This window comes from Tursiops truncatus, chromosome 19, assembly GCF_011762595.2.
Source record: "Tursiops truncatus isolate mTurTru1 chromosome 19, mTurTru1.mat.Y, whole genome shotgun sequence".
Taxonomy (NCBI): domain Eukaryota; kingdom Metazoa; phylum Chordata; class Mammalia; order Artiodactyla; family Delphinidae; genus Tursiops; species Tursiops truncatus.
In genome coordinates this window covers 7273871-7292234 of record NC_047052.1, presented here as the reverse complement: position 1 = coordinate 7292234, position 18364 = coordinate 7273871, and the positions used below count along the sequence as shown (strand labels likewise).

The 18364-nt window shown below is 41.2% G+C and overlaps 2 protein-coding genes across 2 annotated transcripts in view; both read right to left on the bottom strand.

The window, feature by feature from the left end:
* Positions 1 to 883: 883 nt before the first annotated feature.
* Positions 884 to 11734, bottom strand: GCSH (glycine cleavage system protein H). Its single transcript, XM_019940655.3, has 5 exons — positions 11459 to 11734; positions 7991 to 8070; positions 6777 to 6840; positions 1893 to 2024; positions 884 to 1016 (listed from the first exon to the last, which is right to left on the bottom strand). Exons 1-5 carry the CDS (start codon positions 11604 to 11606, stop codon positions 919 to 921), a joined length of 522 nt encoding a protein of 173 aa, XP_019796214.1. The 5' UTR covers positions 11607 to 11734; the 3' UTR covers positions 884 to 918.
* A 3905-nt stretch (positions 11735 to 15639) lies between these two features.
* Positions 15640 to 18364, bottom strand: part of LOC101332953 (polycystin-1-like protein 2) — an 83103-nt gene continuing 80378 nt past the window's right edge. The window contains 1 exon segment of the mRNA XM_073796779.1: positions 15640 to 15801. Within this exon segment, the coding sequence (XP_073652880.1) occupies positions 15640 to 15801 (162 nt within the window).

Sequence of the window (18364 nt, the reverse complement as noted above, 5' to 3'; positions counted from 1 at the left end):
TTAAGTAGAAACCTTATGTGAATGTGGTTTAACTTTCTTAAGGATGTCATGTGCTATGCTGATCAAAATTTCACCTTTCCTTGTTTTTACTCCTCTCTTCTAATTGGCATGATAGAAAAACAAAGTCAATGATTTCTTTTATGTTAAAAATGACCAAAAAATAGTACTTGATGCTATCGGGCAATTAGATCTTTGCTTAAGAAAAGCAAGATTTGTGACTAAAAGGAAACATTTTCTTGGAACCAATCTTTCATCACTAGGGCTTAAAATTCCTTTTAAAAAAATAACTTTCCGTAAGTTAAAATTAGCATCTTTACAAATACTAGTGGAGTCACTAAATGAAATATTAACAGCGAAACAAAAAACACAATTAATTAAGAAGTTGAATATTTTATTATTAAACTGTTTCTTATTTTCCTGCAAGGCTGTTGCTTCACTGTATAAAAATAGCACCAGCAAACACAGTATATTGCAAAATTAAGATAGTAATGTTCTTCACTGGACACTATACAACTAACAAACTTTTCTCCACTGTCATTTATTTCCAATGGCAAGTTCATTGAGTATTTTGACCCAAATCCAGGGATGGCTGTAAGCAAGTTACAATATTATGTAAGGTTAAGATAACAATGTTATCCTTGAATTACATAATTTTTATAACTAGTTTTACCACAGATAATTTCAGGAATTCTGAGTATTATAACTGGAGACTAGCCTAAAAATCACAGGCTGTTGTGAAAAAGATGCATAGTGTTTATGTGAAATCATTAGGAAGTTAAGGGGTATTTTCTTCAGGCAACATTGTTGAAAGTAGTTTCTTTTGCTAAAAGTTGCTTTTTAAAAATCTATCCACCACTAATTTAAGACAACTATACTAGATTAAGTTGTTTCAAACTAGTTTATTTAGGGGTTCCATTTTCACTCCTCAATAGATTTTATGTATTTCTCATATGCTTCTTCACTCATTAGTTCATCTAGTTCTGAAGGGTTACTGAGTGTCATCTTGATCAGCCAACCTGCAACCAAAAAAAAGTATCTTATATTCTAAATCACCTTTTTAAAGAGAAAGTCAAATTCATTCAAAATGTAAATTCTGAGTGCCTCAAAATTAACCTAGTATTCTTTACATAAATCACTCATTATTTGTTCAAAGAGCTTTAAATTTTAGCTGTAAGAATTAAATTAATATTCCTTACATATCATAACTGAAAAGAACCAGAAGAAATTCTACCATAATGGATTAAGAACTTCTAGGCTGTAATAAGCATCAACAACTTTACATACGGATCCAAATACACAAGGCCAGGTATATCTTTAACAAAAGGAACACCAACACTGTAACAACTTAGATTAATGGCATTAGAAAGCTTTAGTAGAGAGAAGAAGTAGGTGATAGGAAACAGAGAACTACAACCTAATGCTAATTTTGCATCTTGTTGGCTGTGTGACCTTAGCAGAGAAATCCTTTGGGGCCTCAATTCATCTACAAAATGGAAAAAATTGCTGCTAGCTTACCTTACTACATTATTATGAAGATGAAGATGTGAGAAAACTGAAAATTAATGTAATAAATGTTATTCTATTACCACCTACATCACACAATGTGATTAGATGCTTTATGACTGAACAGGTAAATACTCGGAAGTGTTTACAATGAGTCTACAACTATGATACTAAGAACCCTATAAAATAAGGCAGTGCTTTTATTGACAGATTTTAAACATAACCTTATATATTCAGCTAAACTGTTTTCCCTTTTTAAAGCAGAATATCTCTATTTAGTACCAAGAAGGGCAAAAAGAAGTCACCATCAGCTAAAGATTGCTTTAAATTCCAGATTAAATGTTAACTGCAGCAAACAATCCTTAAAAAAATTTCTAGCAACAACTTACCATCTTCATAACAAGATTTGTTGACAAGTCCTGGATTTTCTGCTAGAGCTTCATTAATTTCAGTTACTTCTCCTGATAGAGGAGAATAGAGTTCACTAGCAGCTTTCACACTTTCCAAAGCACCAAATTCCTCTAAATTGAGAAAATTAAAGAAAGTATTAAATGTCAAGTTAGTGACCTCAAAATACAAAATATGGAGAAGTGATCACCTCTAATACAGTAATGACAGAAAGTCCTAAATATCTTTAATTAAAATAAAACCATAGGTTTTGTCATGCAAGATCTTCATTTATACAGTCTGTAGCCTGACAACATGGCCCCATCCAAAGAGCACAGTGTAACTAGAACACAAGTAGAAAACCACAGTCTGATTTGCTAAAGGGGTCAGAGGATGGAGTGTGGGCCCCCAAGGTGGCTGGAAATTGAGGGTTGAAATTCTAGAAAGAAGGGAGCCATAGTTTAGAGAAAAAGTAGTCAGTATAAAGATCTCAAAATGATCCACAGACCCACATGTTGGAATTAGCAGAGAACCTTAAAATAGCTACTGTAAGTATGTTCAAAGACCAAAAAACAAAAAACTAGTGAGTGAATATATGGGGAAATAACTTGCAAAGAAATTATAATTTTTTAAATGGACATTCTAGAACTGGAAAGCATAATATCTAAAACGTTCACTAGATGGCATTAACAGTAGACTGGATACTGTGCAGAAGGGTCAGTGAACACGAAGATCATCTGAAACTAACCAATCTGAAGAAGAGTTTGAAAAGAAAAAAAAGACTGAAAAATTAACAGAGCCCTGGGGTTTCCCTGGTGGTGCAGTGGTTAAGAATCTGCCTGCCAATGCAGGGGACATGGGTTTGAGCCCTGGTCCGGGAAGATCCCACATGCCACGGAGCAACTAAGCCCAAGGGCCACAACTACCGAGCCTGCACTCTAGAGCCCGCGAGCCACAACTACTGAAGCCCGTGCGCCTAGAGCCCGTGCTCTGCAACAACAGAAGCCACCGCAATGAGAAGCCTGCGCACTGCAATGAAGAGTAGCCCCCGGTCGCCACAACTAGAGAAAGCTTGCATGCAGCAACGAAGACCCAACCAGCCAAAAATAAAAATAAATAAATTAATTAAAAAAAAAAAAAAAAAAAGCCCTGCTCACCTACAGGACAAAATCAAGTGATCTGAACTGAATGTGATGAATACAACACACCAAAGTTTGTGGGGGCAGAGCTAAAAAAGTGCTTAGAAGGAAATAAAATCTTTAGGCGTTATTCAAAAAGAACATCTTAAAATCAATGACCTGCCTTCTAAAGACACTAGAAAATGAACAAAAGCAGTCAGTTTATGGAAAGGAGGCAACATTAGAAAGAAGGGATGACACTGGTGATTTTTTTTAAATGACTTTTAGCCTTGAAGAAAGGACACTTGAAGAAAGGACACTGTGCCAGGTGGAGCAGCCAAAATTCTGAAAGAAAATCTCAGTCTTACTGGTTTAAAGGACTAGGAGACAAGAGTTTGGGGCCACCATAGCTACTGGAAAGTGAGCTGGGAAATCTCATTAAGGATAGAGATAAAAAGGAGAGCCCCAAATTCTGTCTATAAATTCTGTCCAGGTCTCTGAATGATCCCTGAATCATATGTGCATGGGGCAGACTCCAAGTGTCCTAGATAAGGCTAGAAGAATCAGACTAAGATTTTAGCTGCCACTCACCACAAGGGAGACAGCATTTTACAGTATGGATAAAAAAAAGTCCAGTAAAAAAACCTGAAAAACAAAACCACAAGTTTCCAGAAGCTAGAAAAAGGAAATTAAATCTAAGTAAGTTGGAGGAAGAAAATAAAGATATGAAAGAACAAATGAAATGGAAAATAAGAGAAAATTTAACATAGTAGAAATTTGGTTCTTTCAAAAGATTGATAAATTTGATAGAGCCAGCAGACTGATTGAGAAGAGAAAATTACCACCAATATGAAGGAATGAAAAAGGAGTCCTTACTACAGATCGTATGGGTATAAAAGGATAATAAATGAAAAATATGAGCATCTGTATGCTGAATATAACAACATGAAATGGAAAAATTTCTCAAAACCAATGTAAGATAATATAGAAAATCTGAATATATATTAAAGAAATTTGTATCAAAAACCTTCCTACAAAGAAATCTGGCTCATATTCCACCAGTTAAATCTATCAAACAATTAAAGAAGAAACAACACTAATCTTGCACTTTCTTTCAGAAAAAGAAAAGAGGTAGGAATATTTCTAAACTTATTCTATGAGGTCAATATAACAGATTCCAGAATTTGACAAAGCCATTATAAGAAATGACCAATATCTCTCATGAACATAATATACAAATTAGCAAATCAAATCCAGCAGTATGTTTTTAGAGATAATTTTTAACTTTTGTATCATGACTACCAGGAATGCAAGGTTGGTTAAACATTCAAAAGTGAATCACCATTCATCACATTAACAAGAAAAACCCTTTGATCATGTCAATAGATGGAGAAAATGAATTTGACAAAAATTCAACACCCACAAATGATAATTCTCAGCAAACTAGATATAGAAAGGAACTGCATCATCTGATAATGGGCATCTATGAAAAACTCCACAGCTAAATAGCATACCTAATGTTGAAATACTATATCTCTGCGAACCTTGGTATGGGCCAGAGTTGCTCACTTTCTCAGTTCACAATGCCCTTAAGTGTCTCAGTAAGGTTTTGTGGTAATCTCTAGACCAAAACAAATACCTAACACTTCAATTTATTAAGAGGTCAGGTCCAAACTACTTAGTAAGTTTTTATATCCTAACAATTGAGTAGCGGTTTGAAAAAATTAACACATATAAATAGAACAAAAAAGAATTTTCATTTTTAATTACAATTTACAGATATAAATTATGTGTCTGTTGCATACTGTATTGAGTTCTCCCTCAGGGAATCAGGTCACATCAATCACTGCCGTACCTGATGTTCCATGCCAATTGTGCAGTACTTGCTTCAAAGTCACATTACCCAAAGTAATGTAGTAAGATCCAACATTGAAATTGTTATCTCCATTGTTTATTAGTCTGTGCTGTGTCCAACAGATGTTAAAAATTAAAAATACCCCACAGCACCTCATGGCACTGGGGTATATAGTCTGGGAACTATGAAGATAGACAAAAGACTTCTTAGAGAAGACAATGTTCCATACATATATATGACAAAATATTCATAAAATACATTTCTGAAAAAGGATTTGTATCTAGAATTTAAAATGATGCCTAAAAATCAATGGTAAAAAGATAACCCAAGTAAAAGACTAGAGACTTCACAAAAAAAGATGTGAGTGGCAAAAAGCACATGGCAAGGTGAACAATAATCTGTCCTAGGGAAATGCAAGTTAAAACCACAATGAAATATGCAGCACCTGGAACTCTCTCATACTGCTGGTCAGAGTGTAAAATGGTATAACCTCTTTGGCAAACACGATGGGACTTCGCAGCATAAAAAAGCAAAATACTGATCACTCACTATGAATGAATCTCAAAATTATGACATTAGACAAATGAAGCCATACATAATACATATTGTCTGATTCCTTTTAAATGAAGTTAAAGAACAGGCAAAACTAATCTATGGTGACAGAAATCAGAGAAGTGGTTGTATATTGAGAAGAGTTTTGATTGGCAAGGTTTACACAGTGTATAAACACAGTTGTCAAAACTCTTTGGCTTATACAATTAAGATCCATGCATTTTCGCTGTATGTAAATTTTGTATCACTTTAAAAAACATCTTTAGCAGAAAGTTTAAAGAAAGCATTCATTAGTTTAAGGGTATTACTCAACATATTTAGTTTAACAGAATTTTTTCTATAATAGAAGCACAAAAAGTAGGTTCATGCTTCTCACTTGCTATAAAGAGATGTTCAGAAATTTCTGATCTGCTTGAGAACAGCAAAGTGCATACACAGTAAATAAAACATGATTAAAGAAAACAGATACTTAAATTCTGTAGGGCTACCTGACATATGTCAAGGAACCCATGAATAATAATATACGTGGTTCCACTGGCTGACATTTATCAAGCACTAATCTTATGCTGGTTATTATGCTAGTTTCATTTAATCCTTACAACTACTCTATGAGGTAAGTATTATTATCCCAACTTACAGATGAGACCTACATTAAGTAATCTCTCCCAAATCACACAGCTGTGTTGAGAGGCCAGGATTTAAAACCAGATTCTGACTCAGAAGCCCATGTTCTATCCTGATATTCTTTACTGCCTCCAAAGAAAGACTTTATTTTTTAAACTTCAGAGACTTCAGCTTATATTATACTATATCAACATGTGGCGAGGAGGGTGCTAAGAGCCATTTCCCTCTACTTCCTGCCTTCCATTGTAAAGTCTGAAAATGCTCATTATTCTCCTCACCATCATTCCTTACAGTTAGGCATGGCAATACGACCCAGACTTGGCTAAATTGATAAAAGAAAAGGTGATCTGAGAGATTTCTGGTTGAGATATTTGTTCCCAATAAAGAGACAAAGAGAGCCTGTCCTTCTCTTCCTACTTTTGGATACTGTCATTGAGAACATGATGCTTGAAGGTTCTGCTGCCATTCTGTGACCTCTGACATGCTGAGGCAGAAAAAGTACCAGAGAGGTTGTGTCCTTGATAATCTTCACTGAGCCACTGAGTCAATCCTGTATCCACCTATTTCCAAGATTGCTTGTATGAGATATAATAAACCCCTGATCTACTCTTACATAAGTTTTCTGTTACTTGAGGAAAAAGCATTCTAAATGATCCTGGGTACAAACAAGTTATTATGCAAGATAAAGAAAATTCATGGCATGAATCATGACATACCAAGATGAGAAAAACACTCACCTTGTTTGTTCAATTTTGTCCCAACTTCAGGCAGACTACAGTAAACAACATCTCCCAAAGCTTCCTTTAAAAGACAAAAACAAAGCACCAAACCTCTAAGAAATCAAATTAAACCTAGTAAATAGGAACAAGCCAAACACTGAATCCCTTTAATTCACACAGTACATACTTTACACTTGAGGGGCCAAATTCTTTGATTTTTCTTATAACCCTTTAAAAATGCAAAATTATTCTTACCTCAGGATCTGCAAGAAAACAGGCCACTAGCTGGATTTCCCAGAGGTGGCAGTGACCCCGTCACAAACCATATGCCCCCTAAAAGATTACTGGCTCCTCTAAGAACACACTTTGTGCTTTTCCACCTCTGCAACTTTACTGAGGCCATTTCCCCTACTGCATCTGCTGACTAATAAGTAGTGATCTCTCCATCAGGTGACAATGCCTTGTACTACTCAAGGCATCCGTCACATAATGTTTTGTATGTCATTTTCCATGTAGTTGATTCCCCCTCATAAACTCCAGGAGAGGAGGACAATACTTATGCAGTATTTCACAAAGCATGCTGTATTGGGCCTCAGTAGGTACAGATATGCCAATGAAGATACAGTTGTCATGGATTCTCAGTACCTGAGATGGCAGCATTTCTGAAGAATACTGTATACTCCCATCAGTTAATACCCCCGGCCCCTTCTCCACACCCCACCCAGAGATCGTGGAAGATCAGTGACACGTGCTGCTATTTGGCTTCTCAAGTTCTTTTACACAATATCTCAATATGGGATCAGTGGCAATAAGGGAATTAGTAGAGACAAACTCTAAATAAAAGGTTTATCTTTGTGTAATCTGTGCCAATCTAGGTGTTCCCTCTTCAAGTCCCCAGATCATGTGTATATCATTGCTATCCACAAAACACTGTCAACACTCCAGCCCTTTTGCTTGCTCTGCTTTTTTCCTTAACTGCCCCAATATGAAACAAACATTTCTCTCTTGAATTTAATTTTTAATTTTAAGTGTTAACCTTTCAATATCTCTAAAAACATTATACGCTGCCCTAACTAAACTATGTTTTACTTTTTCCATCTATGACTGATGTTCTTCTAAGGGCCTTTAAGGGGCCCAAAATAATACTAAGGGGCAGAATAAACAATTTTTAAAAGGTAAAGCAATCCAATTTAGGCAAGAGCAGACTGAAATATTGCAAGACAATCCAATACCTGTGCAAAATTGCTGATTCCCACTGTTCCAACACCGTTTTCTGTTGTTACCCATTCATGTTTGTCTGTGAATTTACGACCTAAATAGAAGACCAATATTTCAGAAAAGCAGTGGCATCACTTCTTAAAAAGCATTTTTTTACATATCAGTGCTGTCAAAGGGCAAGACCTTCCCAGTATTTGTGTTTGACTTATTGGCATTGCCATTCAACAGTATACTGCCCAGGACAAAACAGATCATGTGAGAAGACACATCTCAACATTGGTATCATTTAGGCAAAGATGGCTTGATGTGAACACCTTTGCATCTTTTGGAGATATGATTATTTGCCCTTCACATTACTCAGTCTATATCACACACACACACACACACACACAAATTTTGGAGCACATTTCAAATATATATTTATCTATTACTGGTCTGTCATACAAAGCAAGTCTGTCCCTCTGAAGAAAGAGTGATGAGCTTTTGGGAGGAGCATAAAGACTGCTCATAAATGATTTAACCTAAAAAATTATGTGCCTCTTTAGGTAGAGCTGTGTGGCATCTTAAAAGGAATAAAATTGACCTGGAACAATTATAGCTTGTCTAAGTTCTTGATTCCACCTTAAATGAATTCAAATCTCCCCTTGAGGAAAGTGACTACCATCATTTAAAGAAGCAAACTATATGATCAGAACTCAATAGTCACCTCAGAGCTAAGACATTAAATGGTAGAAAGGCAGCCTGTGCTCGACATTCATTGGACAGGTTAGGCCTTGGCTTTATGAGCTGCTTCTCTTCAAATACACGGATGGCCAAAATACTCAAGGATTCTTGGAAGAAAGACCTACCAAAGTTGGAGTGATGTGAAAAAAATTCCTTACGATTTAATGTCAAAAGTACTTGCTTAAAATAATATTTTTTTTAAAAAACTTACCTTCCTAAATATATATCACATTCTGAAGTGAAGCAGTATTTTTCCAAAAATACTGCATCGGAAGTTAATAAGAAAATGGCTCGTTAATTTCAATACTGTTTTACAATAAGCATTGCTGGTTCACTCTTACCCCTTACCCAAAAGATAACTGTACTTAAAACAACATTAAACTGCCTTGATTACACAGCTCTGATACACAGCAGAGTGTAAATAAAGAGTATTTCTTTTCCTCCCAGTCATTAAAAAACTTTAATACCATACTCCTCAGTGTAAGAGGTTGCAAAATCTGCCACAAAGTAACTTGCTTTGCTTCACTCCACTTCAAATACTAAATGCTTCAGGTCAACGTGTGTTTCCCTAAGAAAGTGTGTTTGTACTTAGTGTTCTGACTGCAACCCATTCTCCCCACCGCCTTTTCTTGACTTTCAGATCTCAATTTAGCAGCTCTGCCTGCCAGATGCCTTATGCAGCCCACCAAGCCTGGGTTCCTGGGCCGTCCAACCTCCTCCCACAGCACTCTGCACCACTCTCCCACACCGTTCCCCCCCCACACTCATAGCACTTAACAGGCTACAGTTTCCCCCAGGCAGTAGACCAAGTACAAAGCAAGCAAGAGCAGGCTTTATCTCATCTGTATTCCCAGTTCAAAACACAGTGCTTGGCATATAGAAAGCACTCAAAAGCTGGAGTGAAGTAATTTTTTTTTTTTAAGTTTAAGAGGATGCTCAGCAAAACATCTAATATATAGTTATTTGGCTACAGGACTCAATTCTCCCTAACATTCTGTCACAACTCTAAAACTGGCAGTTTAAATCTAATATACCTTTTAAAAGTAAGGACTGGACAACCATAAACATATGACTTCTCTGAAATTACTGTCCTGACTTTGGTCTTGCCATCTTACCTAATTGTAAAGATAATCTTAGGAGTAAGAGTGCTCTCACATTCAATTTAGCAACTGAGCAACCTCAAGTTTAGAGGAAAAGGCGGCAACATTGCTAAGCTAAATGCACCTAGGTCCACTTGACTTAAAAGGCCATGCAGTCTTTGTACTAGGCCATGCAATTTAGGCAAAAGACGATGATTCGTACAATTCTCCTTTAACCCTTGGCCCAACAGGAAAGAAGGGAACAGGAGATTAGGTAAATAATTACTTTTCCTCTGAGTCTTGAAAAACATGGGTTTTGGCCCCCCCAAAATTATGTGTGTTGAGTAATTTATGAGAAGTTTGCATTCTCCTCCCTTCAGTCACTGAGTCAAATAAAATACATTAACATTTGATCAACTTTCCGCTATTTATTTGATTCTATACACTACTATTTAATAAGAAGTAACATTTATCAAGTACTTACTATGCATCAAACTATATGTACAGCAGTTAAATTATTTCATTTCATCCAACAAATCTGTAAGGTATGGATTATCATTTCCATTTTTCTGATTAGGGAAACAGACTCAGAGAAGTTAAGTGACTACCCAAGATGTCACAGCTCAGAAGAGGTGGAGTGCAAAAAGCTAGTGATAGTGTAACAATGAATAACCAAAATACATAGGTTTGAAATTCAGTTCTTATCTGAGAAATGCTCTTCCCTTGAAATGCGGCACTAACAGAGCTGAGAGATTTTAATGGGTGGGTGGGGTGGGGAGGAGGTAAGCTTCATCATTATGTTTGACTTTGGACTTAAACCTATCAACTTTTCTAGTCCCAAACAGGTTTCTAAAACAACGAACTTAATGAGAGAACAGCCACCACAGACCTGCGCTCTGTCAGCAAGAAGCCTGAGTTCTCGGAGGTGCAGTTAATGTCTCAGGTATTGGTGCATGAAGTAAAACGTTTTTTCCTCTGCGGTAACGCGTGCTAAAGTAGGACAGATGGCCAAGACATTTACGGGCATGTCTCCCTGTTCCTTCAAGTCCATGTAACTAAGGCCTCGTTTCAGCCCAACACACATTCACGACTCGATACAGACTTCAGTAGAACGTCTTCTGTGGAGTCCAGTGGAGTTTATCTCACTGCTTTAGGAAATAGCTCTCTCCAAAGTTGTGCCAGCTTTAGCTGGTAAAAATCTAGACCCAGTGCTTTAAATTTCAATAAATGCTCTTGCTTTACTTTTACTTAAGAATTCAGTGACGATCCGTGTAGCAAAGTAAAGCCTATTATTTGTCTTCACTCTTAGGGTCCACGATGCTCACAAATGCTAGAAATCTAAGGTCAGGAAGGAGCTCGGCGACGCTCGCCCGGGTCTCCAGCAGCGAGCGGCCGACGCTCCTGCCGGAAGCAGCCGGGACACGGCGACCGCGCGTGTTCTCCAGGCCTCCCCGCCCTCCTCCCCCCTCCTCCCAACCCGCAGGACAAAGACTGCGGGGTCGTTTAAGTCACTCAGGGAGTAGCGGCCTCGCGACACGGGATCCCAACAACAATAAGCGTGTGCAGGGGTCGCCTCCCTTGACCGGGGCGACCAGCGGCGGGGACCCGAGGTGAGGATCGAGGCCCCAGTCCCTTACCCCGAGTCAGCTTGGCTCGCCCCACGTGCCCGCCCGCACTTACCCGACAGCAGAACGGGACCGGTGCGCAGCGCCCGGACGGCGCCCGCCCGCAGTCCCCAGGGCCGCGGCGGGCAGGGCGCGTTGGGCGCAGAGATGGCGCGCAGGCTGCAGACCGCGGCCCGCACGCTCCGCGCCACTTGCAGCGCCATGTTCGCAGGGGTGCAGAGGGTCTCCGCGCAGCATCTAGAGCACCCCCGGCTGGAGGGGGCGGGGCGGGGAGGGGGCGGCCCCGGGGCCGGAGCGAGCCGGAGCGAGCTGGCTGGACCGGCGCGCAGGGGCGGGGCCCGGGAGGGGCGGGGCCTGATGGGGTGGCAGGCGGGAGGGGCGTGACACTCGGAACGCCCTGTGGCCCGGAAGGGGCTGCGGCGAGGGGCGGGGACTAGTACAGGGGCGGGCCGGGGCCTCCCGGGAGGCGTGGAGCCACGCCTTCCGGCATTGCTTCTGGGCGAGTGAAAGCGCTGGGTCAGGCCTTCTTGCCTCCGCGACCCAGCCGGGCGGTGAAATGGGCTCCAATCAGGGGTGGTACTGCTGAGCCAGCGCATTCCAGTGCCCTTGGGCCCTGGGGAAGGCAGGGTGCTCCCAGTTCTGTTAAAAGATTAGTTCCCACCCTTCTACGAGGATCAGGGTCACCCAGAGCAGGATTCATAGTAGGTCCAAACAATCATGCCAGCCAAAGATGATTATTGGGCATTGGCCAAAGGCTCGGTGACACAAATGCAGTTTCTCTTTGACTTTTTGAAATATTGAAAACAGTCCAGGAACCCACTTTATTACTTTACAGATCCCAAAAGGCCCACGGTCCCCAAAGAGGGGACAGACAGAATCATGAAACTTAGAGGGGCAAGGACTTGTTGAAGGGGTAGGAGTGGCTTCTTGGTGGGGTCTGGACTGCAGGAGCAATCAAAAGGCAGAGAGTTGAGACCCAGCATGATCAGTTCCTTACTTAAGCAGGAGACATGTCCCACCCAATCCAAGGAGACAAAATAATTAGGTTTCAGGAAAGATCTCACCTTTAACATGGATTTTATGGAGTGGGCATGAATCAGCAAAGAAACGGGGGAGTGAAAAACACTTCAATCTCTACACTTTCAGTATTACAGGATGAGTACCTTGAAGCGTGTGTGTGTGTGTGTGTGTGTGTGTGTGTGTGTGTGTGTGTGTTTGCGTTTGGGTGACCCAAATGTTGCAGTGAGATTCTGCCTCATTTATAAAATTGGGGATGTGGGCACATGTGTGTGGTGGCTTGCAAGGGCTGCTGTGCTCTGTTTTCCTCTGAGTAAATCATAGACATTAATTGAGCCCTTGTTATGTGCTGGGGCTGTGCAGATATTATCTTTGTAATCTTCTCCAAACCCCTTCTGGTAGGTATTATACTCATTTTGTAGATGAAGAGCTGGAGACTCAGAAAGTTTAACTAACTTTCCCAGGAGTGGAATGAGGAAGGCATTTTATGACTTAAGCAGTTACTAGGTGGCAGTAGCAGAACTTGCCCTCTAGTCTGATTCACAATCAACTGCTCTTAAGCTCTGTTCTACTTGCCGCTGTTTGGGATGCTGACTGGCTCACAGTGGTCTACTGTAAACTCCAGATCTTGTCTGGTTTCCATAATGTCAGTGTTCTGTTTTTATTGTTTCATTACAAGCCACTGCAGCATAATGCAAGCCATGCCCTAAAATATTTGTTTCTAGCTTCACTAACTCATTTGGTATGAAGAACAAGGTCACATATCAATGTGTGGGCTATGTCGTGGGCCCTTATGCCAAAGCAATAGGAAGTGTGTCTTTTTTTTTTTTAATGTAACAAGCATTGTGGATTAAAAAAAAATTTTTTTTTCGTCTGATTATCTTTGTAACATCCATGGCTTGGAATGTGAAAGGTCATCTCATTGCACAGTTGGTACAGGCACCTGAAAATGCAGGTGGTCATTTCTTTCAGGTGTCTCAGGGGGGCCTTCTCATCTCTTTGAGCAGATATATTTTTCTCTCTCACAACAAGAAATTTCCAATTTGATATTTATAGTCAACAGAGACGTGGAGAGTGGATGGGAAAGATGGGAAAGAGAAATGAAGAATTTACAACTTCTCTAGATCTTAGAACTTTTCCTATTTAAACTAACGGACTTTATGTGTCTGGTTAGATTTCTGTACCAGACTTTCGGGAGACATGTGTGCACTTGGTATGAATTATTTGATGCTTATCTGCTTATATAGCTCATGTTCATACCTGACACAATAAAGAATGGATGATGGGCTTTGGGGTGGATAGAAGATAAATCTCCTAGGTCTTATGTGTATTGCCATGTTATGTGTCTCTCTGTTTATAAAGGATTCTGGCTTTTGATTGTCATGGTAGTTAGGTGGGATCCTGGTTCAGCCATCATAAAAGGATATTTAAGCTCTCATCCAGATAGAAGGCTGGCAGTAGTTCAGCTTCACGGTTAAACTAGCTGTTTAATGACCTCATCAAGTGTGCATGTTCCTCTCATCTTTCTGCTCTGCCATCTTCAGATTGTTCCCCATGGTCTCAAGGTAGCTGTCAGAGTTCCAGCAGTGTTAGACCAGACAATGTCCAGCACTAGAGCCTATCTCTTTTTTTTTTTTTTTTTTTTTTGCGGTACGCGGGCCTCTCACTGTTGTGGCCTCTCCCGTTGCGGAGCACAGGCTGTGGACATGCAGCCTCAGCGGCCATGGCTCACGGGCCCCTCTGTGGCATGTGGGATCTTCCCGGACCGGGGCACGAACCCGTGTCCCCTGCGTTGGCAGGCAGACTCTCAACCACTGTGCCACCAGGGAAGCCCTGTCAAGGGCTATTGCTGAGACAAATCAAGATTTACTTTGAGGTGGCCACAGGGTCACCTTACCATGAGTCATGTGGGGTAGGGGTAGGGGCTACCTGAACAAATTGGGATTCTGATAGCAAGGAGGGACACATGGAATGGATTTGGGGCAGGCTACCTAGAGTACCTGCTACAATGGGTGTGTTAGGAGGAGAGACAAGACAGGGTGAATTGGAGAGGGTTCGTGAGGTGCTTCTCCTGCATAGGAGAGGGGAAATGTGCACTTATCCACACAGTCACCTGGAAGACTTTTATTATCTAGGTCTGTGGTTCTCAGAACTTAAAGCATGTTTATCAAGTCTGACTGCACATTGGAATCATCAGGGGGGGCTTAAAAAATATTGATGCCTGGGACCCATAGATTCTGATCAATTGGGATGAAGTCTGGGGTTTCTAGCGTGTAGCCAGTATTGAGAACCACTGGTGTAGATCAGCGATTCCCAAAGTATTGCCTAAGGAACACTAGCCCTGACTGAAGTGCTTCAACACCAGAAGCCATGGTCATAGGGGTTTGGGAATCATTACACACTTCATTGCTCACATTCATCTCATCCCAGAAGACTCATAGTGCACATTTAGCATATTAAAAGCTCTAACAATTCCCCTGCTAAAGCACTTGTGTATCCAGTGTTTCCCACGTTTGATCTAGAAACATTTGGGGGAGGATGACACCTGTCATGAGTTGAATCGTCGCCCCTAAAGAGATAGGTTGAAGTCCCAGACCCCATACGGGAAGAAGGCCATGTGGCAACAGAGGCAGAGGTCAGAATGATGCATCTACAAGCCAAGGAATGCCAAGGATTGCTGGCATACGCTAGAAGCTAAAAGAGAGCCTTCCAAAGGAACACGGCCCTGTTGACACCTTGATTTTGGACTTCTCTCCTCCAGAACTGTGGAGCAACACATTTCTGTTGTTTTAAGCTAGCCGGTTTGTGGTACTTTGTTCTGGCAGCCCTAGCAAACTAATATGACCCCCATTAGCATCTCCTGGACACAGTTGAGGAAACCCTGAACTAGAATCATTCAAAGGCAACTCCTGACTGACCAAGAAGATGAAATAATCAGTCTGTAGAGGGGATTTCCCACCCCCCCCCGAACTCCAGACAATATTTGTTATATTTCTAGTTGAAAATATATTTGAACAAACAGTCTATGATAGTGGTGGCAACTGTATAGAGGTATGTATGTATTTTTCCTTTTTTTTTTTTTTTGCTTGCCAGGTTTGGTAACTCTTCTATGGACACACAAAAATATTGACCAGGAGAGATTACAGAATCACTGGTAAGTGTAGGCCTAAGATGCTGACCCTCCCCTACTCTACAGATGATTGTGCCTGGACCAACAGCTTAAATTTGGGGCACAGCTGATACAGGTTGAGGGGCCCAGGCCTCTGACAGCAGCTCAGGCAGCTCACTGCTGCTTCCAGGCTCCTGTCTTTTACATTTAATGCCCAGGAAACTGAGTATCTTCATCAGTAGCAAATCGATGATCTCTCCTTCCTCCGACAGCTGCAGAGGGAGAAAGAACCATACAACTTAGGTAGGGCCATTCTCTTTGAGGGCTTTTCTTTCTAAGGGGAAACCATGGTTTTATCGTCCAATTTGGTCCCTGCCAAAGTCACTTCACTGTTTAGTGTTGCTTTTGTGTTGGAATTGACCTCCTTCTGGGAATCCCAAGGGTGTTCACTCCTGCCTTTATCCCCACAGGGTTCCTTCTTTATCCCCAGGGGGTTCCTTCTTCCCCTCCATTGAGAATGACAAGATGCCCTCCACCACCCCCCCAACCCCCACAAAGGCTATTAGGAATTTGTGTACAAAGACGCTCATTGCTGCTGGGAATGTGAAATGGAAAACAGTTTGGTGGTTTCTCAAAATTTAAACCAAAGTAACCATATGAACATCCTGAAATAAATTTCTGGGCCCAAGATGGAGCTGCTCCTATGCAGGGTGCCATGTCAGCAAACTGAAACTTGGATAACTTTTGTGTCTCTGTAAAGGCTCCCCTTGACCAGAAAGGCAGTATATCCAGTCACTAATCCCCAAACACCAGGCAAATTCCAGGCTCTATACTTATTTCCTCTTCCTTCTCATCCCAAACAAGGTTGACTCTGTGGCCCTGGCCAATCAGATACTTTCTATTTTCCGCTTCCTTGTTCATTATTCTTTACCCTACAAAAGCTTCCTGCCTTCCACTCCATTTTGCAGATCTCTGAATGGAGACAGTCCACTTCATGAAAAGTTAAATTTGTTTGTCATCACCTAAATTGTTTTCTTTAGTCATTTTTCCAGTGGGTTCTCAATCTTGGCTGTGTATGCAAACCACACGGGAGATTTCAAGATACCAGTGCTTGGATCCTTCTCCTAGGAATTCTGTTTTTATTGGTCTCAGGTGCAGTGGCAGGCATTGCCAAAAGCCTCCAGGTGTTTCTAATGTACAGTCAGGGCTGGGAATCACTGATGTAATGAACAGAGTCCCACGAATCAGGAGACGTGATTCTAGTCTGCCCTTCATTTGCCATGATCTTGGGGAATTAATTTCCTCCTTCTGGGCCTCAGTTTCCCATCCCATGTGCAAAGGTCCCCTGGCCGTCAGAGCAGAGGTTCGAAAATGCAGTCCCCAGACTGGTAGCATCACATCATCTGGAAACTTGTTAGAATTGCAGATTCTCAAGCTCCACCCCAGATCTCCCCAGTCAGAAACTCTGGGGGTGGGACCTGGGAATTTGTGTTTTGATGAGCCATCCGAGGGATTATGACTGGCGGTTTTTTGGTTTGTTTTAAACATTATATCTATCTGTCTGTCTATCTATCTATCTATCTATAAGTATAGTTGATTTACAATGTTAGTTTCAGGTGTACAGCATAGTGATTCAGTACCTTTATAGGTTTTACTCCATTAAAAGTTATTCCAGAGACTTACCTGGTGGTCCAGTGGTTAAGAATCCACCTGCCAATGCAGAGGATGTGGGTTTGCCCCCTGGTCAGGGAACTAAGATCCCACATGCCGCAGGGCAACTAAGCCCACACTCCGCAACTACTGAGCCTGTGTGCCACAACTAGAGAAGCCTGCGCACCACAACGAAAAAGATCCCGCATGCCACAACGAAGATCCCGTGTGCCACAACTAAGACCCGGTGCAGCCTAATTAATTAATTAAAAGTTATTACAGAATAAGGGCTATAATTCACTTGGGAATTATATTTTATATATATATAGATAGATATAGATATATATAGATATATAGATATATATCTCCTTGTTGCGTGCCTATTTTATTTTTTATTTTTTTGGCCATGCTGCACAGCATGTAGCATCTTAGTTCCCCGACCGGGGATCGAGCCCATGCCCCCTGCAGTGGAAGCACAGAGTCTTAACCACTGGACCACCAGGGAAGTCCCAATTTTATACATAGTACTTCGTATATGATGCATTTTAAAGTTTGAGGACCATGGTGTTAGAGCAGCCACATAGAGCATCAGGGGCTTAGGCAGGCAGCAGCTGCAACTGTCACAGTCCCTCTTGGGCTGGCAGTTCACAAGACCAGTTCCTGGAGATCTGCTCACGGGTGCCGTGGAAAGAGCACATGCCAGAGGGACCTGGGTTCAAATCTTGCCTGCCTTGTGGGAAATCTGATAATGTCTTCAGGCCTCAGTTTCCTCATCTGCAATAGTGTTAACACCAGTGCCTCAGGATCATTGTGAAGAGGAAATAGAAGTGTGTGTGTGTGCGTGTGCATGTGTGTGTGCACATGTAGTAATAATAGCTGTTATTACTTAGAGCAGTAATGATGGGCCTGTTTTAAAACATGCCCTGTCCCTGGTGGGTCTGCGTCCTGCTTTGATACATAGAAGCAGAGAGAGAGTATCAGTTGTTCAGAGTGGCAGGAAAACACCTATTATGTGGAAATAAGCTATTCCTGGCCTGTCCTTAATCCCAGGGGACCCCTGCCAGGTGTCCTCCTTTGGGGCTTGCTCCCTGTGTTCCTTGGAGCTGTAATAGTGCCATGGAGGAGATGGAGGTTCACATGGGTTCACTAACTCACCGGGGACTACACAGCTAACAGGAGCAGTGC